Source organism: Nicotiana tomentosiformis, chromosome 8, assembly GCF_000390325.3.
Source record: "Nicotiana tomentosiformis chromosome 8, ASM39032v3, whole genome shotgun sequence".
Lineage (NCBI taxonomy): Eukaryota > Viridiplantae > Streptophyta > Magnoliopsida > Solanales > Solanaceae > Nicotiana > Nicotiana tomentosiformis.
In genome coordinates, this window is record NC_090819.1 from 105,740,872 (window position 1) to 105,768,782 (window position 27,911).

Here is a 27,911-nt window from a genome sequence, read left to right on the forward strand (position 1 = left end):
GGATTTTGATAAAAAGGTGAAGTCGAAGAAGCCTTTCTCCTGATACTCACCTATGGATGCAACCAACCTGAAGAGAAAAGGTTGACCGTCTACCACTATAAGCCAGTCTGATGAGCCAGTTGTGGTAGTTACGGAGGGAGTTCATGTCCCATCTTCTTCGGCTGAGCCTTCCTCTAGTGTTGTAGCTATGCCTCCACCATCATCCACAACCCCTTCTGCAGCTCCTGCCACAGTCTCCACTTCAGCTTTGAAGTCGGTGCCCATGCCTATTGCACAACTTTCTGTGCTGCGAGTCTCCCAAACATTGGCGAGCCTCAACAACTGGATGTAGATAGTCACTGTAAAGTTGTCTGACCTATCCAGTACTGTTGCAGCACAATCTTTAGTTCAGGCACCTCAGATTCCCTTAACAGTTGAAGAGACATTGAAGAAGCTCCTAGAGAATCAGAACACCATTATGGCTACCTTGGTACAACACGGGTCAGTGATCGAAGAGCTAGGAAAAGAAGTAAAGAAGATGAGAAAGTCCTAGGCCAGTAAGAAGTCAGTGGACAACCTCTGAAGGCAGGTGACCAAGCTTGCTGCTGCCAGAGATATCCCTTTTGATATGCAGATTGACCCACACCCCTCAGGCCCAGATCCTGCAGCACCATCACTACCGGTGGCACCAGCTGGCCGGTCCGAGGAGCCAGACTCTACTGCCGATACTGTTGAGGTAGTGCGTTAGATGTTCACCAACCCAGTCACACCCAGAGCTGAGGATGATGAGATCCAGTTAGATGAGAGACTGAGGGCGGTGATATTGCTGGGGACACAAAGATGTCCAAGGAGCCATATGGAGTTTTCTTTACTCTTTCCCCTCTTTTACTCTTATTTTGTTAAGCATTGGGGACAATGCTTATTTTTATTCAGAGGGTGGAGTTTTGTTTTGATGATATTTGGTACATTCTAAGACAATTGGCATGTAATAACTTGATAATATTTTCTTTCTCTTTTTTTCTGTATATTTTCTCTCTTTTTCTCTCATTATGTATATTCAGTAGTTTTTGTTTAATTAGCTTCTTTATTTTTTGTTATATTATTATTTCGTAATTTGAGTTAGTAGCTTCTTTGTTTGTTTTAATAGCTTATTTCTATGTTTTAGTAGACAATAAGCCTTTGATTTTCTTAATGGCGCGGTTCTTTCCAAAGGTAGTTGTTGTGTGAACCGGGTGACGCGTCCTAACGATGAATGGCGTGACAACCTTCTTAAGGGAATGAGTCCGTTTTTGGTGTTTAGGTAATAATAGCAGTAGTAATGAATAAAATGACCTAATTAAGTCATGCTCAAAGAGTCAAACATGATTCATTTGGTACCAACACACTTAACTACATACTTATGGTTAGAAACAGGGTTATTAAAAGAAATAGCTCTAGTTAGTGACTCTGTGACTCTTGTGTTGACTTTGAAAACCATCGAGTGGTTTAATTGAACCATAGTGATTTTCACTCTTGAATGTGGTCGTTGTGGGCCCTCGAATCTATCCTCTTTAACAATCCAGTTGTGTGAGGGGTGAGATACTATGTTGCTAGTACAAGTACCTGTGTGAAAGGTCTAGAACTTGCCCCGAATGTGTTTCAAGGCAAAATCCTAAGTTTTGCTTGGCTTGAGAAGTGATTGTAGGCTTTCCTTGGCCCGTTTGAATTTTCTATTGCCTACCAATATTGTTATCCCTAGTCAACCCATTTGAGCCTCGAGCCTTTCTCATTTGATAACCATGTTACAAGCCTTGACCCGTTTTGTCGTGACCCTCTCTTGGCACCTGAGCTTTCTTAACACTCCTGTGAAACAAATGGCTAAAAACATATGTTTGGGGGAGAGACGAGGAAATTAAAAAAGGTATCAAGGCACAAAAAGAGAAAATAAATGATGAGAAGGAAAGGCAAGCAAAGAAAAGAACAAAAAGAAAAATTCAGAAAAAAAGTGAATAAGTGGAAGAGTTGAAGGGATTCAAAGAGAGGTAATGATCCCAAACATGGAGAAATCAAAGAGGGAGAAAATAAATGTAATGATCAAGAAAAAAGTAATGTTAGGTCTCTCTAGTTCCCAAGGAAAAGAAAGTGCCTCAAAGAATTGGTAAAGTGTGAGTCGAGAATAAAACAATGGAGTGCTTAAGGAAAGGTGTAACTACTCAACCATATTGTATCCAACCCTAATCCAAAATCCTTCATTGCATCCCTAAAGAAGTCCTATTTGATCTCGAGCAGAGTGAGCTTACATTAGTGGCGATCAACATGAGGGGAAAGCCTATAGTACTTGAAGCCGTACTTGCAGCATTCTCTTGAAAGAGATGAGTGAACCTTTCATAAATTTTTGGATTGAGTGCTAAAATTCTTAAGTGAGTCAGGCAACCGAAAAGTAGAGGAGGAAGAGTTTGGAATTCACCATGACCTACATGATAGAGAAAGAGTCCTTGATGAGTAAAGTCAACTTTTGATGCTCAAATGTCCCTTTAGAACGATATATGCGTAAAAGTTTAACTTGTTGATTTGTTGATAATACATAGGTAGTGTGGGTAATTGTTGGTCTCAACTGATGTGTGGATGGCTCACCTTGGATTCGCTAAAATGATCCTTAACTTTTGGAGGTGGGAACTACTGTATTTGCTTAGGGACAAGCAAAGACTTAATTTTGGGGAGTTGATAAGTGGGGATTTTGACTACTTATTGGCGCCTTTTAACTTTTGTTTTAGTCTAAAATCATTGAATTGTGTGCCAGAAACTAATGAAATTGCGCAAAATTACAGGAATGCTGGAAGTTGGGCTCCCAAGATGAAATCTAACTCAAAAAGGAACAGTCTAAGAATAAGGCAATAAAGTGCATAGAAGCACAAAATGTGTGGTCCGCAGAAGGAATTTTGTGGCCGCATCAGAAATTACGGACCGCAGAATTCCATCTGCGGCCGCAAGCAAAGAAGGAAAAATCTGCAGACAATTGTGCAAATTGCGGACCGCATATGAATTGTGCGGCCGCAAAAGTTGGGCTAGGAGTCAAGATCAGAGAGTATGCAAATTACCAAGTCTAGAACCTCAATGAGTTGTGGACCGCACAATATTTGTGCGGCCGTAGAAGATTGCCTTGCGGCCCCAACCCTAACATTGCGGACCGCAGAAGATTGACTTGCGATTGCAGTTCTAAATCTACGAACCGTAGAAAAGTTGCTTCGCTGCCGCAGTTCAGAATTGTGCGGCCGCAGAATTCCAGCTCCTGTCAGATGAAGAAATCTGCGGACCGCACATGGAATTGTGCAGACGCAAAATCTCCTGAGGGGTAGTTTTGTCCGAGATTTTCATCCTTGTATAAATTGACGAGTTTCCCAAAATTGGGTCAAGTTTGAACATCAGCAATTACAGTAGCCGTTTTTCTTTTCCATTTTTGGAAGTTTACTTTGATTTAATCATTTTAAGCTTTATTATGAGTTTAATTAGTCTTTCTTCTTCATTTTCTTTAAACCCAAGTTTGAGTAGCTAGATATTTACTAGGGTTGTGACCCAACCCTAGTGTGTAAACCTTATGTGTATTTAATTTAGTGCTTGTTTATTTAGCTTAGTTCATATTTTAATTTGAGGAATTAATGGTTGCAAATATTAGTTCATGCCTATTTGACTTAGTCTCTACTTGAGAAAGAGAGACCTAGTCTAGGATAACTTGGCTAAATAGGAATTGGGTCAATCGAGAGATTGATTTACCCAATTAAAGGGTTCAACCTAGAGATAATAATAACCCAACTTGAGCTTTTATCAATTATTTTGTGTTATACCCATTTGGTCTTGAGAAAGCCAAATTGGGTAAAATCATTCTCTGACCGAGAGGTATTGGGTGAGCAATTTAGAGTTGATAAAATAATATACCCAATCAACAAAAAAAGCATTAAAGTTTGTATCCCATTAGGCAAAAACCTAGGTAATGGTCACAACCCTAGGCTTTTTATCAATTTGGAAAAACCCCAAAAATAATTATTTCTAGTCTTCTTTCTTTATTTTGCAATCAATAGAGTAAAATTAAAAATAGAAAGCCAATCTTTTGTGGAAGTGCAATCTAGATAGTTCAATCACGCGCATTGAAATATATACCCATGACTCCCATCTTGGCTCCCTGTGGATTCGACCTCGACTCTTAGTTGGGTTTTTATAATTGCAAACGATCGTTTCATACCTTTTTTGAGGTGTGCATTTTGATGCGATCAACCCGGATTCGAACCCGAATCTTAATTGGGTTTGTATAATTGCAAATGATTGTTTCATACCTTTTTTGAGGTGTGCATTTGGACGCGATCAATATCACTACCAATAACAAACGGATAAGAATTCCCATATAAAATGTAAGGCATCAGTGGAAGGAAAATCTCGCGAATATTCGGGTTGCTAGCGATGAAACGCACGATTATGTCAAGATCATACGGACAGATCTCAGAAAGAATATGATAATGTTGAGGCGATCGGCCCAATCCCATCATAACGTGTACACTACCGAGGGTCGAGCGGCACGAACCATAAATGCATCTATTATACTGTTGAGGCGAATGGCCAGCTCCCATGAGAGTGTGGTACATAATCCTGTCGAGGCGTTCGTCGTGCTCCACAAGAAAGGAAAGGAATTATCGAATTACGAGACACAAGCTTACGATACAGTATATGAACACAAGGTGAGTATAACCTTTACCGTTTCTCAAATAACTTGGCAAGAACTCAAGGTAATAAGGCTCAGCCTAATATATATGCATATATTTCTAAATCAAGTTCAATTATAATTTTAATTAATTAAGCAAGCAGAATGAAATAAAATATTCCAAATATTACATGGTAAAGTCATATCCCGGACATAAACATGCTTTAGCTACATGCGGACTCTCGTTAGACCAGAGACTTACCTCGCTCTGAAGTTCTATAGCCGGCTCCAACGCCACTCTAACACCTTAAATCGATGCATGTCGCTCCAAAACTAGTCAAACAATGTGCAGACAAATAAAAATACACTCTAATACTCATAATAAATCAATTCATAACAATTCCAACTCCACTCGAAAATTCAATAAAGTCAACCCTCAGGCCCACGTGCCCAGATTCCGAATATTTTAGAAGATAAACTTTGCCCATAATACCACGAACTCAAATATATAATTTATTCTAAATTCCACATCCAATTTCGTGGTCAAAATTAAAAAATATCAAATTCTAGGTTTTCTACCAAAATCCAAAAATTTTACTAATTTGCCTATTTAAATCTATATATAAACCAGGTATTTAACTCACAATGAGAAGAAATCACTTACCTCCTGGATGATAATGAAAATGGTGCTCCAAAATCACTCCCAAGGTCGCCTCCCTTGAAGAAATGGAGTGAAAATGAGCCAAACCACCGTCTTTAAAATGACATTACCCAGCACCTCCTTCTTAGCGATCGCGGAAACATCCTCGCGATCGCGAAGGCCAAAAGCCCAACTGCCAAAAATCCTACTTTGTGTTCACGGTGGCCTTCCCACGTTCGTGATGCCTCCACGTCTAACTGCTTTGCATTTGCGGTCCTTGAGCCGCGTTTGCAATGGCTTAGCGCCTCCAATCCCAGCTCCCCTTTCCTTCTACGTGTTCGCGACCTCCATGTCGCGTTCGCGTAGGTTGCCTCATCTTCCCCTCCATGTTTGCGACCACTGAGTCGCGTTCATGATGCACAAATCCCTCTCCAGCTCCAGCTTCTCTTCGCGATCGCTTTCCTTCAACCGCGATCCAGATGCTTACTAGAAACACCAGAAACCAGCAACATCAAAACACCCAAACTTGGTCTGAAACCACCTTGAATCTCACCTGAGGCCCTCGGGACCCCGTCAAATCACACCAATAAGCCCCAATACCTTATAAAAACTTATCCAAAGGCTCGAAACGCCACAAATAACATCAAAATCATGAATCAGCGATAAAAATATTTCTTCCAATTTTCCAACCTTTAAACTTCTCCGAACGCGTCTGAATTAGACTTAAACATTCTGGAATGATACCAAACTGTACGCATAAGTCACAAATCACGATGCAAACCTATTCCAAGGATCGTAACTCCAAACGGACATAAATAATATCAAAAATCCACTTCAAACCAAACTTATGAAATTTTAGAACTTCCAAAATGCCAACTTTCCATAATAGGTGCTGAAATGCTTCCGAACCACCCGATACTCAACCTGAATATACGCCCAAGTCCAAAATCATCATACAAAACTATTGGAACCTTCAAATCCTGATTCTGAGGTTATTTACTCAAAAGTCAAACCTAAGTCAACCCTTCCAACTTAAAGCTTCCGAATTTTAAATTTTCTTTCCAAATCACCTCCGAACTTCCCGAAATTCAATTCCGACCACACGTACAAGTCATAATACCTGAAGGAAGCTACTCAAGGACTCAAACCGCTGATTGACGCGCTAGAGCTCAAAACGGTCGGTCGGGTCGTTACAACAATATTTGGATAGATTGTATTGTTTGTTGTTGTAAAATAACATTTTGCTATTTGGTTTGACTGTATCATATTTTAATGTAACTGATAAGTTTGATAACATACCCTTAATTGTTTAAATATTAAGAAAAAATTACCTATAACTTGAAAACAATAGCAAAAACCTGAAGAAAAAAGTTAACTATCATTAGAAAAAAAAATAAAGAACTATGATAAAGAAAGGAACGAGAATTGGCAAATAAAAAGAACAAAGATTTGAAGTTAAAATAATTAGAATTGGAATTAAAATCACATTAGGAGAAAAAAACGAAACAAAAAGAAGGCAAAAACTATACATTTTACGTTGGAGTTGGATGCGGCATTAGTTCTGGAAAAAAACAAAGAGACGAAGAGTACGTATGTTGTAGGTGAGAGATTTGGAGTTAAAAAAAAATTAAAGGGTAAATTAGAATTATGGAGTAATAAGTCAGGGTACAATTGAAAAGAAAAATAGGAAATAATGTCACCACACCAAATCGGTTGTTTCAAAATATGAGACTTTTTGTTGTTCCGGAATAATGAATTTAACAATACAATACAACCAATTTTAATGAAACAATAAAAAATTTGTTTTAGAATACAATACAGCATGATACAATGGGTAACAATCATCCAAACAAGGTGTTAATTGCATATAGGTAAAAGGATTTTTGATTGTTTCTCTCTTTTACTTTTAAGAGGGGAAGTCCGATGACATAGGTACATAATTTCCATTAACTTACTATAAAAACAATCAAACCATTATTTAGGCTGAAAACTCATTTCTAGTTATTTATGCAAATTAGACAGAAACCTTATTGTAACGATTTGGCCGGTCGTTTCGAGTATTACAAGCTCGTCTCCCCATTTACTGCTCAAGTTGTTCTTTTCAGTTGTTATTTGACTTACCAGGGGTAATTGGTTCGGGTCCGGTGAGGTTTGGAATGATTTGAAGTACTTAGTTCCAAGGTTTAGAACTTAAGTTGAAAAGGTTGACTGGATGTTGACTTATGTGTAATGACCCCGGGGGATTTTTGCTAAGGAAATTAAGGTTTTGTGGTGCCAAGGTAGATCAAGTAGTACAAGGCTCGCACTTTTTGGGTTGAACAATACACTGAGGAGTAAAGGAAAATTTTCGTCCGAAGAGGACATTTCTGCTGCCCACTATGCGGTCGCAGAATCACTCTGCGGACCGCATAATGGCCGCAGAGTGAAGCATATGTGAGGCAAGATTTGAGAAAATCTGCGGTGCATTATGCGACTACATACCTGTTCTGCGGTTCATTATGCAATCGCAGAACATGTATGTGGGCTGCATAATCACCGCAGACCTATCCAGGCGACCCTCATTTTGGAGCTTCAATTATGTGGTCAATTTGCGGACCGCATACGTGTTATGCAATCGCAAATCTGCGTCGGGGCTTCAATTCTTTCTAATTTTTTACCCGACCCAACTTCGATTTATAGCCCTTGAAGCTCATTTTGGAGCAAAAATCTGACATTTTTAGAGAGAAGGGAGAGTTTTCTAGAGAGAGGAAGAAGCTCAAGTGCTTTGTTCATTAAGAGCTTGTTCAAGCTTTGAAATCCAATAAGGAAATATCCCAAGATCTTCACCCAAGAGGTAAGGTTCTAACCCCTAGTCTTTAATTTCGAGTTTGGGTAAAGAGTATGATTCTTGGGTGTAAGAGTATTATTTATACGTATCAATTAGGTTTATGGAAAGATTGTTGAGTTCAAATGGGTAAAGATTGGGTTGAAAGTGGTAGAAATCTTCAAAGAATTTAATTGAAGAATTGAGGGTCGAGTTGATGTCGGAATTTGGTAAAATTTATATGGTTGGACTCGTGGGTGGATGGGCGTTAATATTTTGTAACTTTTGTCTGGTTTCGAGATATGGGCCCTACGGGCAATTTTTGAGTTAATTTCGGATTTTTATTGGAAAATTAGTATTTCCTTATGGAATTAATTACAATAATTGGTATTGAATGAATCGAATTAATTGTGGCTAGATACGAGGCTTTTGGAGAATAATTCTCATGGCAAGGGCATAGCGGAATAAAGAATTATACGGGTTGAGGTAAGTAACAGTTCTAAATTTGGTTAGGCATATGCTGTTATTGTTGGTACCCACTAGGGTCATTTCTGTGATTGAATTATATGCTCAAATTATAATTTCACACTCACTCATGTTCATTCATTTCATATCATATCTCAGTCTCTGTTGCTATTTATTGATGCACCATATCATTGTTGTTGAGCTGCTTATCATGATTTCTGAGAGCCCGAGAGACTAGAGAGGTTGATGACTGAGTGAGGCCGAGGGCCTAATTATGAGGATATTTATGGGATCGAGCTACACGTCGCAGCATGTTTTGTTGATTTATTCCATGATTCGCTTGATATAGCGCTTGGGATGAAGGAGCCTCTTTGGAGTCTGTACACACCCCCAATGAGTGCAGGTACCTACTGAGTGCTAGTGCGAGTGTCGAGTGTCGTGTGTTGAGTGATTGTGAGGAATGAGTGACTATGAGGAAAGAGTGACTGTGAGGTTGGAGTGAATGGGAGGACTGAGTGACTGTTGCTCTGAGAGGATGCATTGATTTCATTATTGCTGCATTTCAGATGTCATATATCACTGTTTTGAAAAATTTTCTAAAAGACATTCTCTACTGTTTCAGTCGAAGTTCATATGAAATTACTGTGGAGATTTAAATGTTGAACTTGAAAGCATGCCTACCCTTTTATGTTGGAAAGTACTATAATTGGACTTAGTTGAGAATCTCATCACTACTTTTAGTTCTTATTTATTATTGTTACTTACTGAGTTGGTTGTACTCATACTACACCCTGCACTTCGTATGCAGATCTAGGTGATTCCGGATACGGTGGGTGTTGATTCTTTCGCATAGTTGATTTTCAGGAGATTCAGAGGTAGCTGTCGTGTTTCGCAGACCTTGTCTCTCCTTCCCTATCTCATTGTTTACTGAATTTGGGCTTAGACTATTATAGATCGTATTTTTCAGACTTGTAATGTATAGTACTCAGTGACACAGGGTTTCGGGAGTAAATTATATTCAGTATTGGTGGGAGTTTTCCCCTTAAATTAATTGTTATGTTTTTAATATTTAAAAGAAATTGTGGGTTATTGATGTTGTCGGCGCCATCACGACAGGTGCGATTTTTGGGTCGTGACAAATTGGCATCAGAACCTAGGTTACATAGGTCTCACGAGTTATGAGCGGGTTTAGTAGAGTCTTGCGGATCGGTATGAAGACGTCTGTACTTATCTTCGAGAGGCTCCCGAACCCTTAGGAAAATTTTACTTTCTTGTATTCTATCGTGCGAACTGGTTAATTCCAGAAAACTTAAATTTTGTTATTATATTCTCTCACAGATGGTGAGAACACGTACTACCATATCAGACGGTCAGCCACCAGTGCCACCAGTTGAGGTCGCGAGAGGTCGGGACCGTGGTAGAGGCTGGGCCGAGGTAGAGGTCGAGGTGTCGCTCGTATAAAAGTTGGAGAAGCACTGTAGCACCACCAGTTTCTCCAGCTCAGGAGCCGATTCTGGATGTAGTTGAGTTGGCGGGACCCGCTCAGGCACCAACTATGTCCATTGAGATTCCAGGCTTACAGGAGGTTTTGACTAAGATATTGACAGTTTGCTCTGGCCTTGCTCAGGTGGTCTCGGCTCAGGCCGCCCCTGCCACTTCTCAGGCCGGGGGAGGTACTCATACCCCTGTTGCCCATGCTCTAGAGTAGGTAGTGCAAGGACTTCAGATACCGAGGGCACTACCAGCCTAGCTGGCTGCAGCTGCTCAGGCCCCGATAGTCCCCGTTATGGCAGATGATGAGCAGAGAAGACTTGAGAGATTTGGGAGGCTTCGACCTCCATCATTTAGAGGTGTTAAGTCAGAGGATACTCAGGGTTTTCTGGATAAGTGCCAGTGGATGCTTTGGACAGCGGGTAATCTGGAGACCAATGAGGTCTCGTTCACTACTTTTCAGTTTTCTAGTGCTGCCTTCAGATGGTGGGAGGCCTATGAGAGGCACAGGCTGGTCGGTGCAGTACCACTTACATGGCAGGAATTCTCCATACTATTTTTGGAAAAGTTTGTGCCGCAGTCTCGTAGAGAGGAGATGTGCAGACAGTTAAAGCAGTTATGTCAGGATGGCATGTCTGTGACGCAGTATGAGATGACATTTTCTGAGTTGGCTCATCATGCCATTTGGTTGGTTCCCATTGATAGGGAGAGGATTAGGAGGTTCATTAATGGCCTCACATATTAGCTGTTATTACTTATGACCCGGGAGAGTGTATCTGGTGCTACTTTTGATGAGGTAGTTGACATTGCTCGGCAGATAGAGATGGTCCATAGTCAGGAACGTGGAGAGGGGGAGGCCAAAAGGCTTTGTGGTCCAGGTGATTTCAGCAGTGTTCCTTCAGGGGTCAGATTTATCGCGGTAGGGGTCGTTCTTACAGACACACTCAAACGGGTCATCCAGTTCACCATGGTGCATCATCCAGCCATGGTTCATACAGTTCTCATCAGGGTCAGCCATCCCTCGGTGCCCTTCCAGCCTAGAGTTCGTCCCGTGCCCCTTTAGTTCAGGATTCATTTGCATCGGGTGCTTCTAGCAGTTATTCTGGTTCTCTGGGCCCGATTCAGTCGGCAACACCACCAGTACCGTGGAGTTGCTTTGAGTGCGGGGAATTTGGGCATATGTGAAGGGAGTGTCCTCGCCGCCCGGGAGGTCCAATGCAGCATAGGAGTCAGACTACGACTTTAGCACTAGTTACTTTGCCACCCGCCCAGCCAGCTCGGGGTGGGGGTCAGGCCGATTCTATACTTTTCCTTCCAGGCCAGATGTTGTTGCCTCAGATGCAGTGATCACATGTATGGTCTCAATGTGCCATAATAAGGGTTCTATATTATTTGACCCTGGTTCTACTTGTTCGTATGTGTCATCGTTCTTTACTCATTATCTGGATATTCCCAGTGAGTACTTAGTTTCACTTGTTCGTGTATCTACGCCGGTGGACGATACTATTATTGTGGACCGTATGTATCGGTCGTGTGTGGTAACTATTGGGGGACTGGAGACTAGAGTTGATCTCCTATTGCTTAGTATGGCTTATTTAGATGTAATTCTTGGTATGGACTAGTTGTCTCCATGTCATGCTATTCTGGACTATCACGTAAAAATCGTGACGTTGAAAATGTCGGGGTTGCCAAAGGTTGAGTGGATAGGTTCTCTAGATTATATTCCTAGCAGGGTAATTTATTATTTGAAGGCCCAACGTATGGTTGGGAAGGGATGTTTGTCATATTTAGCCTTTGTGAGAGATGTTGATATAGATACTCCTTTTATTGATTTAGTATCGGTAGTGCGAGACTTTCTGGATGTATTTCCTACAGACCTGCCGGGCATGCCACCCGACAAGGATATTGATGTCGGTATTGACTTGGTGTCGGGCACACATCCCATTTCTATTCCTTCGTATCGTATGGCACCAGCTGAACTGAAAGAATTGAAAGAGCAACTTCAGGAGCTCCTTGATAAGGGTTTTATTAGGCCTAGTGTGTCACCTTGGGGTGCACCAGTTTTGTTTGTGAAAAAGAAAGATGGTACTATGCGAATGTCCATTGATTACAGACAACTGAACAAAGTTACAATCAAGAACAAATATCCTTTGTCACATATTGATGACTTATTTGACCAGCTTCAAGGAGTGAGGGTATTCTCCAAAATTGATTTGAGATCCGGGTATCACCAGTTAAAAATTCAGGATTCGGATATTCTAATAACGATATTTAGGACTCGTTATGGCCATTATGAATTTCTTGTGATGTCTTTCTGGCTAACCAATGCCCCAGCAGCTTTCATGCACTTGATGAATAGTGCATTCTAGTCATATCTTGACTCATTTGTCTTAGTATTTATTGATTATATCCTGGTGTACTCATGTAGCCATGAGGAGCATGCACGACACTTGAGTATTGTACTACAGAGGCTGAGAGAGGAGAAACTTTATGCCTAATTCTCTAAGTGTGAGTTCTGTCTTAGCTCGGTGGCATTCTTGGGACATATAGTGTCCAGTGAAGGGATTAAGGTGGATCCGGAGAAAATAGAGGCAGTTCAGAGTTAGCCCAGGCCATCTTCAGCTACTGAGATTCAGAGTTTTCTCGATTTGGCTGGTTATTATCGTCGCTTTGTGGAGGGTTTCTCGTCTATTGCATCGCCTTTGACTAAATTGACCCAGAAAGGTGCTCATTTCAGATAGTCAAAAGAATGTGAAGAGAGCTTTCAGAAGCTCAAGATAGCTTTGACTACAGCCCCAGTATTGGTGTTGCCTACAGGTTCAGAGTCTTATACTGTGTATTGTGACGCATCACGTATTGGTCTCGGCGCAGTGCTAATGCAAGACAGTAGGGTAATTTCCTATGCGTCCAGACAGTTAAAGGTACATGAGAAGAATTATCTGGTCCACGACCTTGAGTTAGTAACTATTGTTCATGCCTTGAAGATTTGGCGGCATTATTTCTATGGTGTCCATTGTGAGGTTTATACCGATCATCGGAGTCTACAACATTTGTTTAAACAGAAGGATCTTAATTTGCACCAGCGGAGGTGGTTGGAGTTTCTTAAGGATTATGACATCACCATTCTCTATTATTCCGAAAATGCCAATGTGGTGGTCGATGCCTTGAGTCGTAAGGCGGAGAGTTTGGGTTGCTTAGCATATTTACCAGTAGCAGAGAGGCCTTTAGCCTTGGATGTTCACGCCTTGGCTAACTAGTTTGTTAGATTAGATGTTTCGTAGCCGAATCGAGTTTTGGCTTGTGTGGTTTATTAGTCTTCTCTTTATGATCGTATCAGAGAACGTCAGTATGATGACCCCCATCTCTTTGTACTTATCTTCGAGAGGCTGCCGAACCCTTATGAAAATTTCACTTTCTTGTATTCTATCATGCAAACTGGTTAATTCTGGAAAACTAAAATTTTGTTATTATATTCTCTCACAGATGGTGAGAACACGTATTACCAGATCGGACGGTCAGCCACTAGTGCCACCTGTTAGGGTAGCGAGAGGCCGGGACTATGGTAGAGGCGAGGCCGAGGTAGAGGTCGAGGTGTCGCTCGTACAATAGTTGGAGCAGCACCTGTAGCACCACCAGTTGCTCCAGCTCAGGAGCAGATTCTGGATGTAGTTGAGCCGGCGGGACCCGCTCAGGCACCAGCTGTGCCCATTGAGATTCCAGGCCTACAGGAGGCTTTGACTAAGATATTGATAGTTTGCACTGGCCTTGCTCAGGTGGTCTCGGCTCAGGCCGCCCCAGCCACTTCTCAGACCGAGGGAGGTACTCATACCCTTGTTGCCCATGCTCCAGAGCAGGTAGTGTAGGGACTTCAGATACCGAAGGCACTACCAGCCTAGCTGGCTACAGCTGCTCAGGCCCTGATAGTCCCCGTTATGGCAGATGATGAGCAGAAGATATTTGAGAGATTTGGGAGGCTTCGACCTCCATCATTTAGTGGTGTTAAGTCAGAGGATGCTTAGGGTTTTTTGATAAGTGCCAGTGGATGCTTCGGACAGCGGGTATTCTGGAGACTAGTGAGGTCTCGTTCACTACTTTTTAGTTTTGTGGGGCTTCCTTCAGATAGTGGGAGCCCTATGAGAGGTGCAGGCTTGTCGGTGCAGTACCACTTACATGGCAGGAATTCTCCATACTATTTTTGGAAAAGATTATGACGCAGTCTCGTAGAGAGGAGATGCACAGACAGTTTAAGCAGTTACGTCAGGATGGCATGTCTGTGACGCAGTATGAGATGAGATTTTCTGAGTTAGCTCATCACGCCGTTTGGTTGGTTCCCACTGATAAGGAGAGGATTAGGAGGTTCATTGATGGCCTCACATATCAACTGCGATTACTTATGACCCGGGAGAGTGTATCTGGTGCTACTTTTGATGAGGTAGTTGACATTTCTAGGCAGATAGAGATAGTCCATAGTCAGGAACGTGGAGAGGGGGAGGCCAAGAGGCTTCATGGTCCAGGTGATTTAAGCAGTGTTCCTTTAGGGGGTCAGATATATCGCGGTAGGGGTCGTTCTTACAGACACGCTCAAACGGGTCATCCAGTTCAGCGTGGTGCATCATCCAACCATGGTTCATATAGTTCTCATCAGGGTCAGCCATCCCTCGGTGCCCTTCCAGCCTAGAGTTTGTCCTGTGCCCCTTCAGTTCAGGGTTCATTTGCATCGGGTGCTTCAAGTAGTTATTCTGGTTCTCCGGGCCCGATTCAGTCTACACCACCACCAGTACCGTGGAGCTATTTTGAGTGCGGGGAATTTGGGCATATGTGGAGGGAGTGTCCTTGCTACCCGGAGGCCCAGTGCAGCATAGGAGTCAGACTACGACTTCAGCACCATTTACTTTGCCACTCGCCCAGCCAGCTCGGGGAGGGGGTCAGGCAGTTAGGGGTCACCCAAGAGGTGGAGGTCGATCAGGTGGTAGTCAGGCCCGATTCTATACATTTCCTGCCAAGCCAGATATTGTTGCCTCAGATGCAGTGATCACAGGTATGGTTTCAGTGTGCCATAGTAAGGCTTCTATATTATTTGACCCTGGTTATACTTATTCGTATATGTCATCGTACTTTACTCATTATCTGGATATTCCCAGTGAGTCCTTAGTTTCACTTGTTCGTGTATCTATGCCGGTGGATGATACTATTATTGTGGATCGTGTGTATCGGTCGTGTGTGGTAACTATTGGGGACTGGAGACTAGAGTTGATCTCTTATTGCTTAGTATGGTTGATTTCGATGTAATTCTTGGTATGGATTAGTTGTCTCCATGTCATTCTATTCTGGACTATCATGTAAAAATCATGACGTTGACAATGTCAGGGTTGCCAAAGGTTGAGTGGAGAGGTTCTCTAGATTATGTTCCTAGTAGGGTAATTTCTTATTTGAAGGCCCAACGTATGGTTGGAAAGCGATGTTTGTCATTTTTAGCCTTCATGAGAGATGTTAATATAGATACTCCTTCTATTGATTTAGTACCGGTAGTGAGAGCCCTTCTGGATGTATTTCCTGCAGACCTGCTGGGTATGCCACCCGACAGGGATATAGATGTCGGTATTGACTTGGTGTCGGGCACACCATCCATTTCTATTCCTTCGTATCGTATGGCACCAGCTGAAGTGAAAGAATTGAAAGAGCAACTTCAGGAGCTCCTTGATAAGGGGTTTATTAGGCCTAGTGTGTCACCTTGGGGTGCACCAGTTTTGTTTGTGAAAAAGAAAGATGGTACTACGCGAATGTCCATTAATTACAGACAATTGAATAAAGTTACAATCAAGAACAAATATCCTTTGTCGCGTATTGATGACTTATTGGACCAGCTTCAGGGAGTGAGGGTGTTCTCCAAAATTGATTTGAGATCCGGGTATCACTAGTTAAAAATTCAGGATTCGGATATTCTAAAAAAGGCATTCAGGACTCGTTATGGCCACTATGAATTTCTTGTGATGTCTTTTGGGCTAACCAATGCCCCAACAGCATTCATGCACTTGATGAATAGTGTATTCCAGCCATATTTTGACTCATTTGTCTTAGTATTTATTGATTATATCACGGTGTACTCATGTAGCCATGAGGAGCATACACGACACTTGAGTATTGTACTACAGAGGCTGAGAGAGGAGAAACTTTATGCCAAATTCTCTAAGTGTGAGTTTTGTCTTAGCTCGGTGGCATTCTTGGGACATATAGTGTCCAGTGAAGGGATTAAGGTGGATCTGGAGAAAATAGAGGCAATTTAAAGTTGACCCAAGCCATCTTCAGCTATTGAGATTCGGACTTTTCTCGATTTGGCTGGTTATTATCGTTGCTTTGTGGAGGGTTTCTCGTCTATTGCATCTCTTTTGACTAAATTGACCCAGAAAGATGCACCGTTCAGATAGTCGGAAGAATGTGAAGAGAGCTTTCAGAAGCTCAAGATAGCTTTGACTACATCCCCAGTATTGGTGTTGCCTACAGGTTCAGAGTCTTATACTGTGTATTATGACGCGTCACATATTGGTCTCGGCGTAGTGCTAATGCAAGACAGTTCTTATCTGGTCCACGACCTTGAGTTAGAAGCTATTGTTCATGCCTTGAAGATTTGGCGGCATTATTTTTACGGTGTACATTGTGAGGTTTATACCGATCACTAGAGTCTACAATATCTATTTAAACAGAAGGATCTTAATTTGCACCAGCGGAGGCGGTTGGAGTTTCTTAAGGATTATGACATCACCATTCTCTATCATCCCGGAAATGCCAATGTGGTGGACGATGCCTTGAGTCGTAAGGCGGAGAGTTTGGGTAGCTTAGCATATTTACCGATAGCAGAGAGGCCTTTAGCCTCGGATGTCCAGGCCTTGGCTAACCAGTTTGTTATATTAGATGTTTCGGAGCCGAATCGAGTTTTGGCTTGTATGATTTATCAATCTTCTCTTTATGATCGTATCAAAGAACGTCAGTATGATGACCCCCATCTCTTTGTCCTTAAGTGCACGGTTCAACACGGTAATGCCAAGGAAATATCTATTGGGGATGACGGCGTATTATGGATGCAGAGCAGGCTATGTGTGCCTAATGTATATGGTTTGCGTGAGTTGATTCTCCAGGAAGCTCACAGTTCACGGTACTCCATTCATCCAGGTGTCGCGAAGATGTATCAGGATTTGAGGCAGCACTATTGGTGTAGGCGAATGAAGAAAGATATAGTTGAGTTTGTAGCTCGGTGTTTAAATTGTCAACAGGTAAAGTACGAGCATCAGAGACCAGGAGGATTGCTTTAGAGACTTGAAATTCAGGAATGGAAATGGGAGCATATTACCATGGATTTTGTAGTAGGGCTTCCACGGACCTTGAGGAAGCTTGACGCTGTTAGGATGATTGTGGATCGGTTGACCAATTCCGCGCATTTTATTCCAATTGGTACTAATTATTCTTCGGAGTGGTTGGTTGAGATTTATATCAGCGAGATTGTTCGCCTACACGTTGTGAAAGTATCTATCATTTCAGATCGGCGCACGCAGTTTACATCACAGTTTTGGAGAGCAGTGTAGCAAGAATTAGGCACACAGGTTCAGTTGAGTACAGTATTTGACCCTCAAACGGATAGATAGTCCGAGCTGACTATTTAAATATTAGAGGATATGCTACGTGCTTGTGTCATTGATTTTGTGGGTTCTTGGAATCAATTTCTACCACTCGCGGAATTTTCTTACAATAACAGCTACCAGTCGAGTATTCAGATGGCTCCGTATGAGGCTTTATATGGGAGACGGTGCCGATCTTCGGTGGGTTGGTTTGAGCCGGGTGAGACTAGGTTATTGGGTACTGACTTGGTTTAGGATGCTTTAGAGAAGGTTAAAGTGATTAGGAATGCCTTCGCACGGCGCAGTTTAGACAGAAGAGTTATGCGTACAGGAAGGTTCGTGATGCTGCTTACATGGTTGGGGAGAAGGTTCTGCTCAAAATTTCACCCATGAAAAGTGTGTTGAGGTTCGGGAAGAAGGGCAAGTTGAGCCCTCGGTATATTGGGCCTTTTAAAGTAATTAAGAAGATTGGTGATGTGGCTTATGAACTGGCATTGCCTCCTAGTCTATCGAGTGTTCATCCAGTGTTTCATGTATCTATGCTCCGGAAGTATGTCGGAGATCCGTCGCATGTTTTGGATTTCAACACAGTGCAACTGGATGGTAATTTGACTTATGATGTGGAGCCAGTGGCTATTTTAGACCGGCAGGTTCGAAAGTTGAGGTCAAAGAACATAGCATTAGTGAAGGTACAATGGAGAGGCCAGCCAGTCGGAGAAGCTACTTGGGAGATTGAGCGGGAGATGCGGAACAAATATCCGCACCTATTTGAGACTCCAGGTATAATTTTGAACCCGTTCGAGGATGAACATTTGTTTAAGAGGGGGAGAATGTAACGACCCGGTCGGTCGTTTCAAGTATTACAACCTCGTCTCCACATTTACTGCTCAAATTATGCTTTTCGGTTGTTATTTGACTTACCGGGGGTAATTGGTTCGGGTCCGGTAAGGTTTGGAATGATTTGGAATACTTTGTTCCAATGTTTAGAACTTAAGTTGAAAAGGTTGGCCGGATGTTGAATTATGTGTAACGACCCCTAGGAAGTTTTGCTAAGGAAATTAAGGTTTTATGGTGCCGAGGTAGATCAAGTAGTACAAGGCTCGGACTTTTTGGATTGAATAATGCACTGAGGAGTAAAGGAATATTTTTGACCAAAGAGGACATTTCTACGGCCCACTATGCGGTCGCAGAATCACTCTGCGGACCGCATAATAGCCGCAGAGTAAAGCAGATGTGAGGCAAGATTTGAGAAAATCTGCGGTGCATTATGCGACCGCATACCTATACTGTGGTGCATTATGCGACTGCATACCTGTTCTGCGGTACATTATGCGACCGCAGAATAGGTATGCAGGCTGCATAATCACTGCAGACCTATCCAGGCGACCATCATTTTGGAGCTTCAATTATGCGGTTAATTTGCGGACCGCATACGTGTTATGCTATCGCAAATCTGTGTCGGGGCTTCAATTCTTTCTAATTTTTTACCCTACCCAACTTCGATTTATAGCCCTTGAAGCTCATTTTGGAGCAAAACTCTGACATTTTTAGAGAGAAGGGAAAGTGTTCTAGAGAGAGGAAGAAGCCCAAGTGCTATGTTCATCAAGAGCTTGTTCAAGCTTTGAAATCCAACAAGAAAATATCCCAAGATAATCACCCAAGAGGTAAGGTTCTAACCCCTAGTCTTCAATTTCGAGTTTGGGTAAATATGGGTGATTAAGAGTATGATTCTTTGGTGTAAGATTATTATTTATACGTATCAATAAGATTTATGGGAAAATTGTTGAGTTCAAATGGGTAAAGATTGGGTTGAAAGTGGTAGAAAACTTCAAAGACTTTATTTGAAGATTTGAGGGTCGAGTTGATGTCAGAATTTGGTGAAAATTGTATGGTTGGACTCGTGGGTGGATAAGCGTTAATATTTTGTAACTTTTGTCTAGTTCCGAGATATAGGCCCCACGAGAAATTTTTGAGTTAATTTGGGATTTGTATTGGAAAATTAGTATTTCCTTATGGTATTAATTACAATAATTGGTATTAACTGAATCGAATTAATTGTGGCTAGATACGAGGCTTTTGGAGAACAATTCTCGTGGCAAGGGCATAGCGGAATAAAGAATTACATGGGTTGAGGTAAGTAACAGTTCTAAATTTGGTCCTGAGGGTATAAAACCCCGGATTATGTGTAATGTGATGGTTTTTGAGGTGAGGCACGTGATAGGTGACGGGCGTGTGGGCGTGCACCGTAGAAATTGTGACTTGGTTAAATTCCATGGAACTGTATAGTTGAATAATTGGTTGATATCCGTACAATCTCTATGTGTTGGAGAAAAATTGAGCTGAGACTCGTATTAAAAATTATGCTTAGGCATATGCTGTTATTATTGGTACCCACTGGGGTCATTTCTGTGATTGAATTATATGCTCAAATTGTAATTTCACACTCACTCATATTCATTCATTTCATATCATATCTCAGTCTCAGTTGCTATTTATTGATGCATCATATCATTGTTGTTGGGCTGCTTATCATGATTTCTGAGAGACCGAGAGACTGGAAAGGTTGATGACTGAGTGAGGCCGAGGGCCTAATTATGAGGATATTTATGGGATCGGGCTACACATCGCAGCATGTTTTGTTGATTTATTCCATGATTCGCTTGATATAGTGCTTGGGATGAAGGAGCCTCTTTGGAGTCTATACACACCCCCAATGAGTGCAGGTACCTACTGAGTGCGAGTGCGAGTGTCGTGTGTTGAGTGATTGTGAGAAATGAGTGACTATGAGGAAAGAGTGACTGTGAGGTTGGAGTGAATGGGAGGACTGAGTGACTGTTGCTCTGAGAGGATGCATTGATTTCATTGTTGCTGCATTTCAGATGTCATATATCACTGTTTTGGAAAACTTTCTAAAAGACATTCTCTAATCTTTCAGTCGAAGTTGATATGAAATTACTGTGGAGATTTAAATGTTGAACTTGAAAGCATGCCTACCATTTTATGTTGGAAAGTACTGTAATTGGACTTAGCTGAGAAGCTCGTCACTACTTTCAGTTCTTATTTATTATTGTTACTTACTGAGTTGGTTGTACTCATACTACACCCTGCACTTCGTGTGCAGATCCAGGTGATTTCGAATATGGTGGGTGTTGATTCTTTCGCATAGTTGATTTTTCGGAGATTCATAGGTAGTTGTCGTGTTTCGCAGACCTTGTCTCTCCTTCCCTATCTCATTGTTTACTGTATTTGGGCTTAGACTATTATAGATCATATTTTTCAGACTTGTAATGTATAGTACTCAGTGACACCGGGTTTCGGGAGTAAATTATATTCAGTATTAATGGGATTTTTCCCCTTAAATTAATTGTTATGTTTTCAATATTTAAAAGAAATTGTGGGTTATTGATGTTGTCGGCTTTTCTAGTATCGGGATAGGTGCCATCATGACAGGTGCGATATTTAGGTCGTGACAAGTTGGTATCAGAACCTAGGTTACACGGGTCTCACGATTTATGAGCAGGTTTAGTAGAGTCTTGCGGATCGATACGGAGACGTCTGTACTTATCTTCGAGAGGCTGCCGAACCCTTATGAAAATTTCACTTTCTTGTATTCTATCATGCAAACTGGTTAATTCTGGAAAACTAAAATTTTGTTATTATATTCTCTCACAGATGGTGAGAACACGTATTACCAGATCGGACGGTCAGCCACTAGTGCCACCTGTTAGGGTAGCGAGAGGCCGGGACTATGGTAGAGGCGAGGCCGAGGTAGAGGTCGAGGTGTCGCTCGTACAATAGTTGGAGCAGCACCTGTAGCACCACCAGTTGCTCCAGCTCAGGAGCAGATTCTGGATGTAGTTGAGCCGGCGGGACCCGCTCAGGCACCAGCTGTGCCCATTGAGATTCCAGGCCTACAGGAGGCTTTGACTAAGATATTGATAGTTTGCACTGGCCTTGCTCAGGTGGTCTCGGCTCAGGCCGCCCCAGCCACTTCTCAGACTGAGGGAGGTACTCATACCCTTGTTGCCCATGCTCCAGAGCAGGTAGTGTAGGGACTTCAGATACCGAAGGCACTACCAGCCTAGCTGGCTGCAGCTGCTCAGGCCCTGATAGTCCCCGTTATGGCAGATGATGAGCAGAAGATATTTGAGAGATTTGGGAGGCTTTGACCTCCATCATTTAGTGGTGTTAAGTCAGAGGATGCTTAGGGTTTTTTGATAAGTGCCAGTGGATGCTTCGGACAGCGGGTATTCTGGAGACTAGTGAGGTCTCGTTCACTACTTTTTAGTTTTATGGGGCTTCCTTCAGATAGTGGGAGGCCTATGAGAGGTGCAGGCTTGTCGGTGCAGTACCACTTACATGGCAGGAATTCTCCATACTATTTTTGGAAAAGATTATGACGCAGTCTCGTAGAGAAGAGATGCACAGACAGTTTAAGCAGTTACGTCAGGATGGCATGTCTGTGACGCAGTATGAGATGAGATTTTCTGAGTTAGCTCATCACGCCGTTTGGTTGGTTCCCACTGATAAGGAGAGGATTAGGAGGTTCATTGATGGCCTCACATATCAACTGCGATTACTTATGACCCGGGAGAGTGTATCTGGTGCTACTTTTGATGAGGTAGTTGACATTTCTAGGCAGATAGAGATAGTCCATAGTCAGGAACGTGGAGAGGGGGAGGCCAAGAGGCTTCATGGTCCAGGTGATTTAAGCAGTGTTCCTTTAGGGGGTCAGATATATCGCGGTAGGGGTCGTTCTTACAGACACGCTCAAACGGGTCATCCAGTTCAGCGTGGTGCATCATCCAACCATGGTTCATATAGTTCTCATCAGGGTCAGCCATCCCTCGGTGCCCTTCCAGCCTAGAGTTTGTCCTGTGCCCCTTCAGTTCAGGGTTCATTTGCATCGGGTGCTTCAAGTAGTTATTCTGGTTCTCCGGGCCCGATTCAGTCTACACCACCACCAGTACCGTGGAGCTATTTTGAGTGCGGGGAATTTGGGCATATGTGGAGGGAGTGTCCTTGCTACCCGGAGGCCCAGTGCAGCATAGGAGTCAGACTACGACTTCAGCACCATTTACTTTGCCACTCGCCCAGCCAGCTCGGGGAGGGGGTCAGGCAGTTAGGGGTCACCCAAGAGGTGGAGGTCGATCAGGTGGTAGTCAGGCCCGATTCTATACATTTCCTGCCAAGCCAGATATTGTTGCCTCAGATGCAGTGATCACAGGTATGGTTTCAGTGTGCCATAGTAAGGCTTCTATATTATTTGACCCTGGTTATACTTATTCGTATATGTCATCGTACTTTACTCATTATCTGGATATTCCCAGTGAGTCCTTAGTTTCACTTGTTCGTGTATCTATGCCGGTGGATGATACTATTATTGTGGATCGTGTGTATCGGTCGTGTGTGGTAACTATTGGGGACTGGAGACTAGAGTTGATCTCTTATTGCTTAGTATGGTTGATTTCGATGTAATTCTTGGTATGGATTAGTTGTCTCCATGTCATTCTATTCTGGACTATCATGTAAAAATCATGACGTTGACAATGTCAGGGTTGCCAAAGGTTGAGTGGAGAGGTTCTCTAGATTATGTTCCTAGTAGGGTAATTTCTTATTTGAAGGCCCAACGTATGGTTGGAAAGCGATGTTTGTCATTTTTAGCCTTCATGAGAGATGTTAATATAGATACTCCTTCTATTGATTTAGTACCGGTAGTGAGAGCCCTTCTGGATGTATTTCCTGCAGACCTGCTGGGTATGCCACCCGACAGGGATATAGATGTCGGTATTGACTTGGTGTCGGGCACACCATCCATTTCTATTCCTTCGTATCGTATGGCACCAGCTGAAGTGAAAGAATTGAAAGAGCAACTTCAGGAGCTCCTTGATAAGGGGTTTATTAGGCCTAGTGTGTCACCTTGGGGTGCACCAGTTTTGTTTGTGAAAAAGAAAGATGGTACTACGCGAATGTCCATTAATTACAGACAATTGAATAAAGTTACAATCAAGAACAAATATCCTTTGTCGCGTATTGATGACTTATTGGACCAGCTTCAGGGAGTGAGGGTGTTCTCCAAAATTGATTTGAGATCCGGGTATCACTAGTTAAAAATTCAGGATTCGGATATTCTAAAAAAGGCATTCAGGACTCGTTATGGCCACTATGAATTTCTTGTGATGTCTTTTGGGCTAACCAATGCCCCAACAGCATTCATGCACTTGATGAATAGTGTATTCCAGCCATATTTTGACTCATTTGTCTTAGTATTTATTGATTATATCACGGTGTACTCATGTAGCCATGAGGAGCATACACGACACTTGAGTATTGTACTACAGAGGCTGAGAGAGGAGAAACTTTATGCCAAATTCTCTAAGTGTGAGTTTTGTCTTAGCTCGGTGGCATTCTTGGGACATATAGTGTCCAGTGAAGGGATTAAGGTGGATCCGGAGAAAATAGAGGCAATTTAAAGTTGACCCAAGCCATCTTCAGCTATTGAGATTCGGACTTTTCTCGATTTGGCTGGTTATTATCGTTGCTTTGTGGAGGGTTTCTCGTCTATTGCATCTCTTTTGACTAAATTGACCCAGAAAGATGCACCGTTCAGATAGTCGGAAGAATGTGAAGAGAGCTTTCAGAAGCTCAAGATAGCTTTGACTACATCCCCAGTATTGGTGTTGCCTACAGGTTCAGAGTCTTATACTGTGTATTATGACGCGTCACATATTGGTCTCGGCGTAGTGCTAATGCAAGACAGTTCTTATCTGGTCCACGACCTTGAGTTAGAAGCTATTGTTCATGCCTTGAAGATTTGGCGGCATTATTTTTACGGTGTACATTGTGAGGTTTATACCGATCACTAGAGTCTACAATATCTATTTAAACAGAAGGATCTTAATTTGCACCAGCGGAGGCGGTTGGAGTTTCTTAAGGATTATGACATCACCATTCTCTATCATCCCGGAAATGCCAATGTGGTGGACGATGCCTTGAGTCGTAAGGCGGAGAGTTTGGGTAGCTTAGCATATTTACCGATAGCAGAGAGGCCTTTAGCCTCGGATGTCCAGGCCTTGGCTAACCAGTTTGTTATATTAGATGTTTCGGAGCCGAATCGAGTTTTGGCTTGTATGATTTATCAATCTTCTCTTTATGATCGTATCAAAGAACGTCAGTATGATGACCCCCATCTCTTTGTCCTTAAGTGCACGGTTCAACACGGTAATGCCAAGGAAATATCTATTGGGGATGACGGCGTATTATGGATGCAGAGCAGGCTATGTGTGCCTAATGTATATGGTTTGCGTGAGTTGATTCTCCAGGAAGCTCACAGTTCACGGTACTCCATTCATCCAGGTGCCGCGAAGATGTATCAGGATTTGAGGCAGCACTATTGGTGTAGGCGAATGAAGAAAGATATAGTTGAGTTTGTAGCTCGGTGTTTAAATTGTCAACAGGTAAAGTACGAGCATCAGAGACCAGGAGGATTGCTTTAGAGACTTGAAATTCAGGAATGGAAATGGGAGCATATTACCATGGATTTTGTAGTAGGGCTTCCACGGACCTTGAGGAAGCTTGACGCTGTTAGGATGATTGTGGATCGGTTGACCAATTCTGCGCATTTTATTCCAATTGGTACTAATTATTCTTCGGAGTGGTTGGTTGAGATTTATATCAGCGAGATTGTTCGCCTACACGTTGTGAAAGTATCTATCATTTCAGATCGGCGCACGCAGTTTACATCACAGTTTTGGAGAGCAGTGTAGCGAGAATTGGGCACACAGGTTCAGTTGAGTACAGTATTTGACCCTCAAATGGACAGATAGTCCGAGCTGACTATTTAAATATTGGAGGATATGTTAAGTGCTTGTGTCATTGATTTTGTGGGTTCTTGGGATCAATTTCTACCACTCGCGGAATTTTCTTACAATAACAGCTACCAGTCGAGTATTCAGATGGCTCCATATGAGGCTTTATATGGGAGACGGTGCCGATCTCCGGTAGGTTGGTTTGAGCCGGGTGAGACTAGGTTATTGGGTACTGACTTGGTTTAGGATGCTTTAGAGAAGGTTAAAGTGATTCAGGAATGCCTTCGCACGGCGTAGTTTAGACAGAAGAGTTATGCCTACAGGAAGGTTCGTGATGCTGCTTACATGGTTGGGGAGAAGGTTCTGCTCAAAATTTCACCCATGAAAAGTGTGTTGAGATTTGGGAAGAAGGGCAAGTTGAGCCCTCAGTATATTGGGCCTTTTAAAGTACTTAAGAAGATTGGAGAGGTGGCTAATGAACTGGCATTGCCTCCTAGTCTATCGAGTGTTCATCTAGTATTTCATGTATCTATGCTCCGGAAGTATGTCGGAGATCCGTCGCATGTTTTGGATTTCAGCACAATGCAACTGGATGGTAATTTGACTTATGATGTGGAGCTAGTGGCTATTTAAGACCGGCAGGTTCGAAAGCTGAGGTCAAAGAACATAGCATTAGTGAAGGTACAGTGGAGAGGCCAGCCAGTCGGAGAAGCTACTTGGGAGATTGAGCGGGAGATGCGGAACAAATATCCACACCTATTTGAGATTCCAGGTATAATTCTGAACTCGTTCGAAGATGAACATTTGTTTAAGAGGGGGAGAATGTAACGACCCGGCCGGTCGTTTCGAGTATTACAACCTCGTCTCCCCATTTGCTGCTCAAATTGTGCTTTTCGATAGTTATTTGACTTACCGGGGCTAATTGGTTCGGGTCCGGTGAGGTTTGGAATGATTTGGAACACTTAGTTCAAATGTTTAGAACTTAAGTTGAAAAGGTTGGCCGGATGTTGAATTATGTGTAACGACCCCGGGGAAGTTTTGCTAAGGAAATTAAGATTTTATGGTGCCGAGGTAGATCAAGTAGTACAAGGCTCAGACTTTTTGGGTTGAATAATGCACTGAGGAGTAAAGGAATAATTTTAACCAAAGAGGACATTTCTGCGGCCCACTATGCGGTCGCAGAATCACTCTGCGGACCGCATAATGGCCGCAGAGTGAAGCAGATGTGAGGCAAGATTTGAGAAAATTTGCGGTGCTTTATGCGACCGCATACCTATTCTGCGATGCATTATGCGACTGCATACCTGTTCTGCGGTACATTATGCGACCGCAGAATAGGTATGCGGGCCGCATAATCACTGCAGGCCTATCCAGGCGCCCCTCCTTTTAGAGCTTCAATTATGCGGTCAATTTGTGGACCGCATACGTGTTATGCTATCGCAAATCTGTGTCGGGGCTTTAATTCTTTCTAATTTTTTACCCGACCCAACTTCGATTTATAGCTCTTGAAGCTCATTTTGGAGCAACAATCTGACATTTTTAGAGAGAAGGGAGAGTGTTCTAGAGAGATGAAGAAGCTCAAGTGCTTTTGTTCATCAAGATCTTGTTCAAGCTTTGAAATCCAACAAGACAATATCCCAAGATCTTCACCCAAAAGGTAAGGTTCTAACCCTTAGTCTTCAATTTCTAGTTTGGGTAAAGATGGGTGATTAAGAGTATGATTCTTGGGTGTAAGAGTATTATTTATACGTATCAATAAGGTTTATGGAAAGATTGTTGAGTTCAAATGGGTAAAGATTGGGTTGAAAATGGTATAAATCTTCAAAGATTTTAATTGAAGATTTGAGGGTCGAGTTGATGTCGGAATTTGGTGAAATTTGTATGGTTGGACTCGTGGGTGGATGGGCGTTAATATTTTATAACTTTTGTCGGGTTTCGAGATGTGGGCCCCACGGGAGAATTTTGAGTTAATTTCGGATTTTTATTAGAAAATTAGTATTTCCTTATGGAATTAAGTACAATAATTGGTATTGACTGAATCGAATTAATTGTGGCTAGATACGAGGCTTTCGGAGACCAATTCTCGTGGGAAGGGCATAGCGAAATAAAGAATTACACGGGTTGAGGTAAGTAACAGTGTTAAATTTGGTCCTGAGGGTATAAAACCCCGGATTATGTGTTATGTGATGGATTTTGAGGTGACGCACACGCTAGGTGACGGGCGTGTGGGCGTGCACCGTAGGAATTTTGACTTGGTAAAATTCCATGCAACTGTATATTTGAATATTCGGTTGATATCCATGCATTCTCTACGTGTTAGAGAAAAATTGAGTTGAGACTCGTATTAAAAATTATGCTTAGGCATATGCTATTATTGTTGGTACCCACTGGGCCATTTCTGTGATTGAATTATATGCTCAAATTATAATTTCACACTCACCCATGT

General features: G+C 42.4%; 2 protein-coding genes across 2 annotated transcripts; both read left to right on the forward strand.

Annotated features, from left to right (window-relative positions):
- The first annotated feature begins 10,342 nt into the window (after positions 1–10,342).
- On the forward strand, positions 10,343–10,792 carry LOC138897955 (uncharacterized). Its single transcript, XM_070183982.1, has one exon. The coding sequence runs from the start codon at positions 10,343–10,345 to the stop codon at positions 10,790–10,792; it is 450 nt and encodes a 149-aa protein (XP_070040083.1).
- Positions 10,793–22,053: 11,261 nt separating this feature from the next.
- Positions 22,054–22,524, forward strand: LOC138897956 (uncharacterized). Its single transcript, XM_070183983.1, has one exon. The coding sequence runs from the start codon at positions 22,054–22,056 to the stop codon at positions 22,522–22,524; it is 471 nt and encodes a 156-aa protein (XP_070040084.1).
- Positions 22,525–27,911: the final 5,387 nt, after the last annotated feature.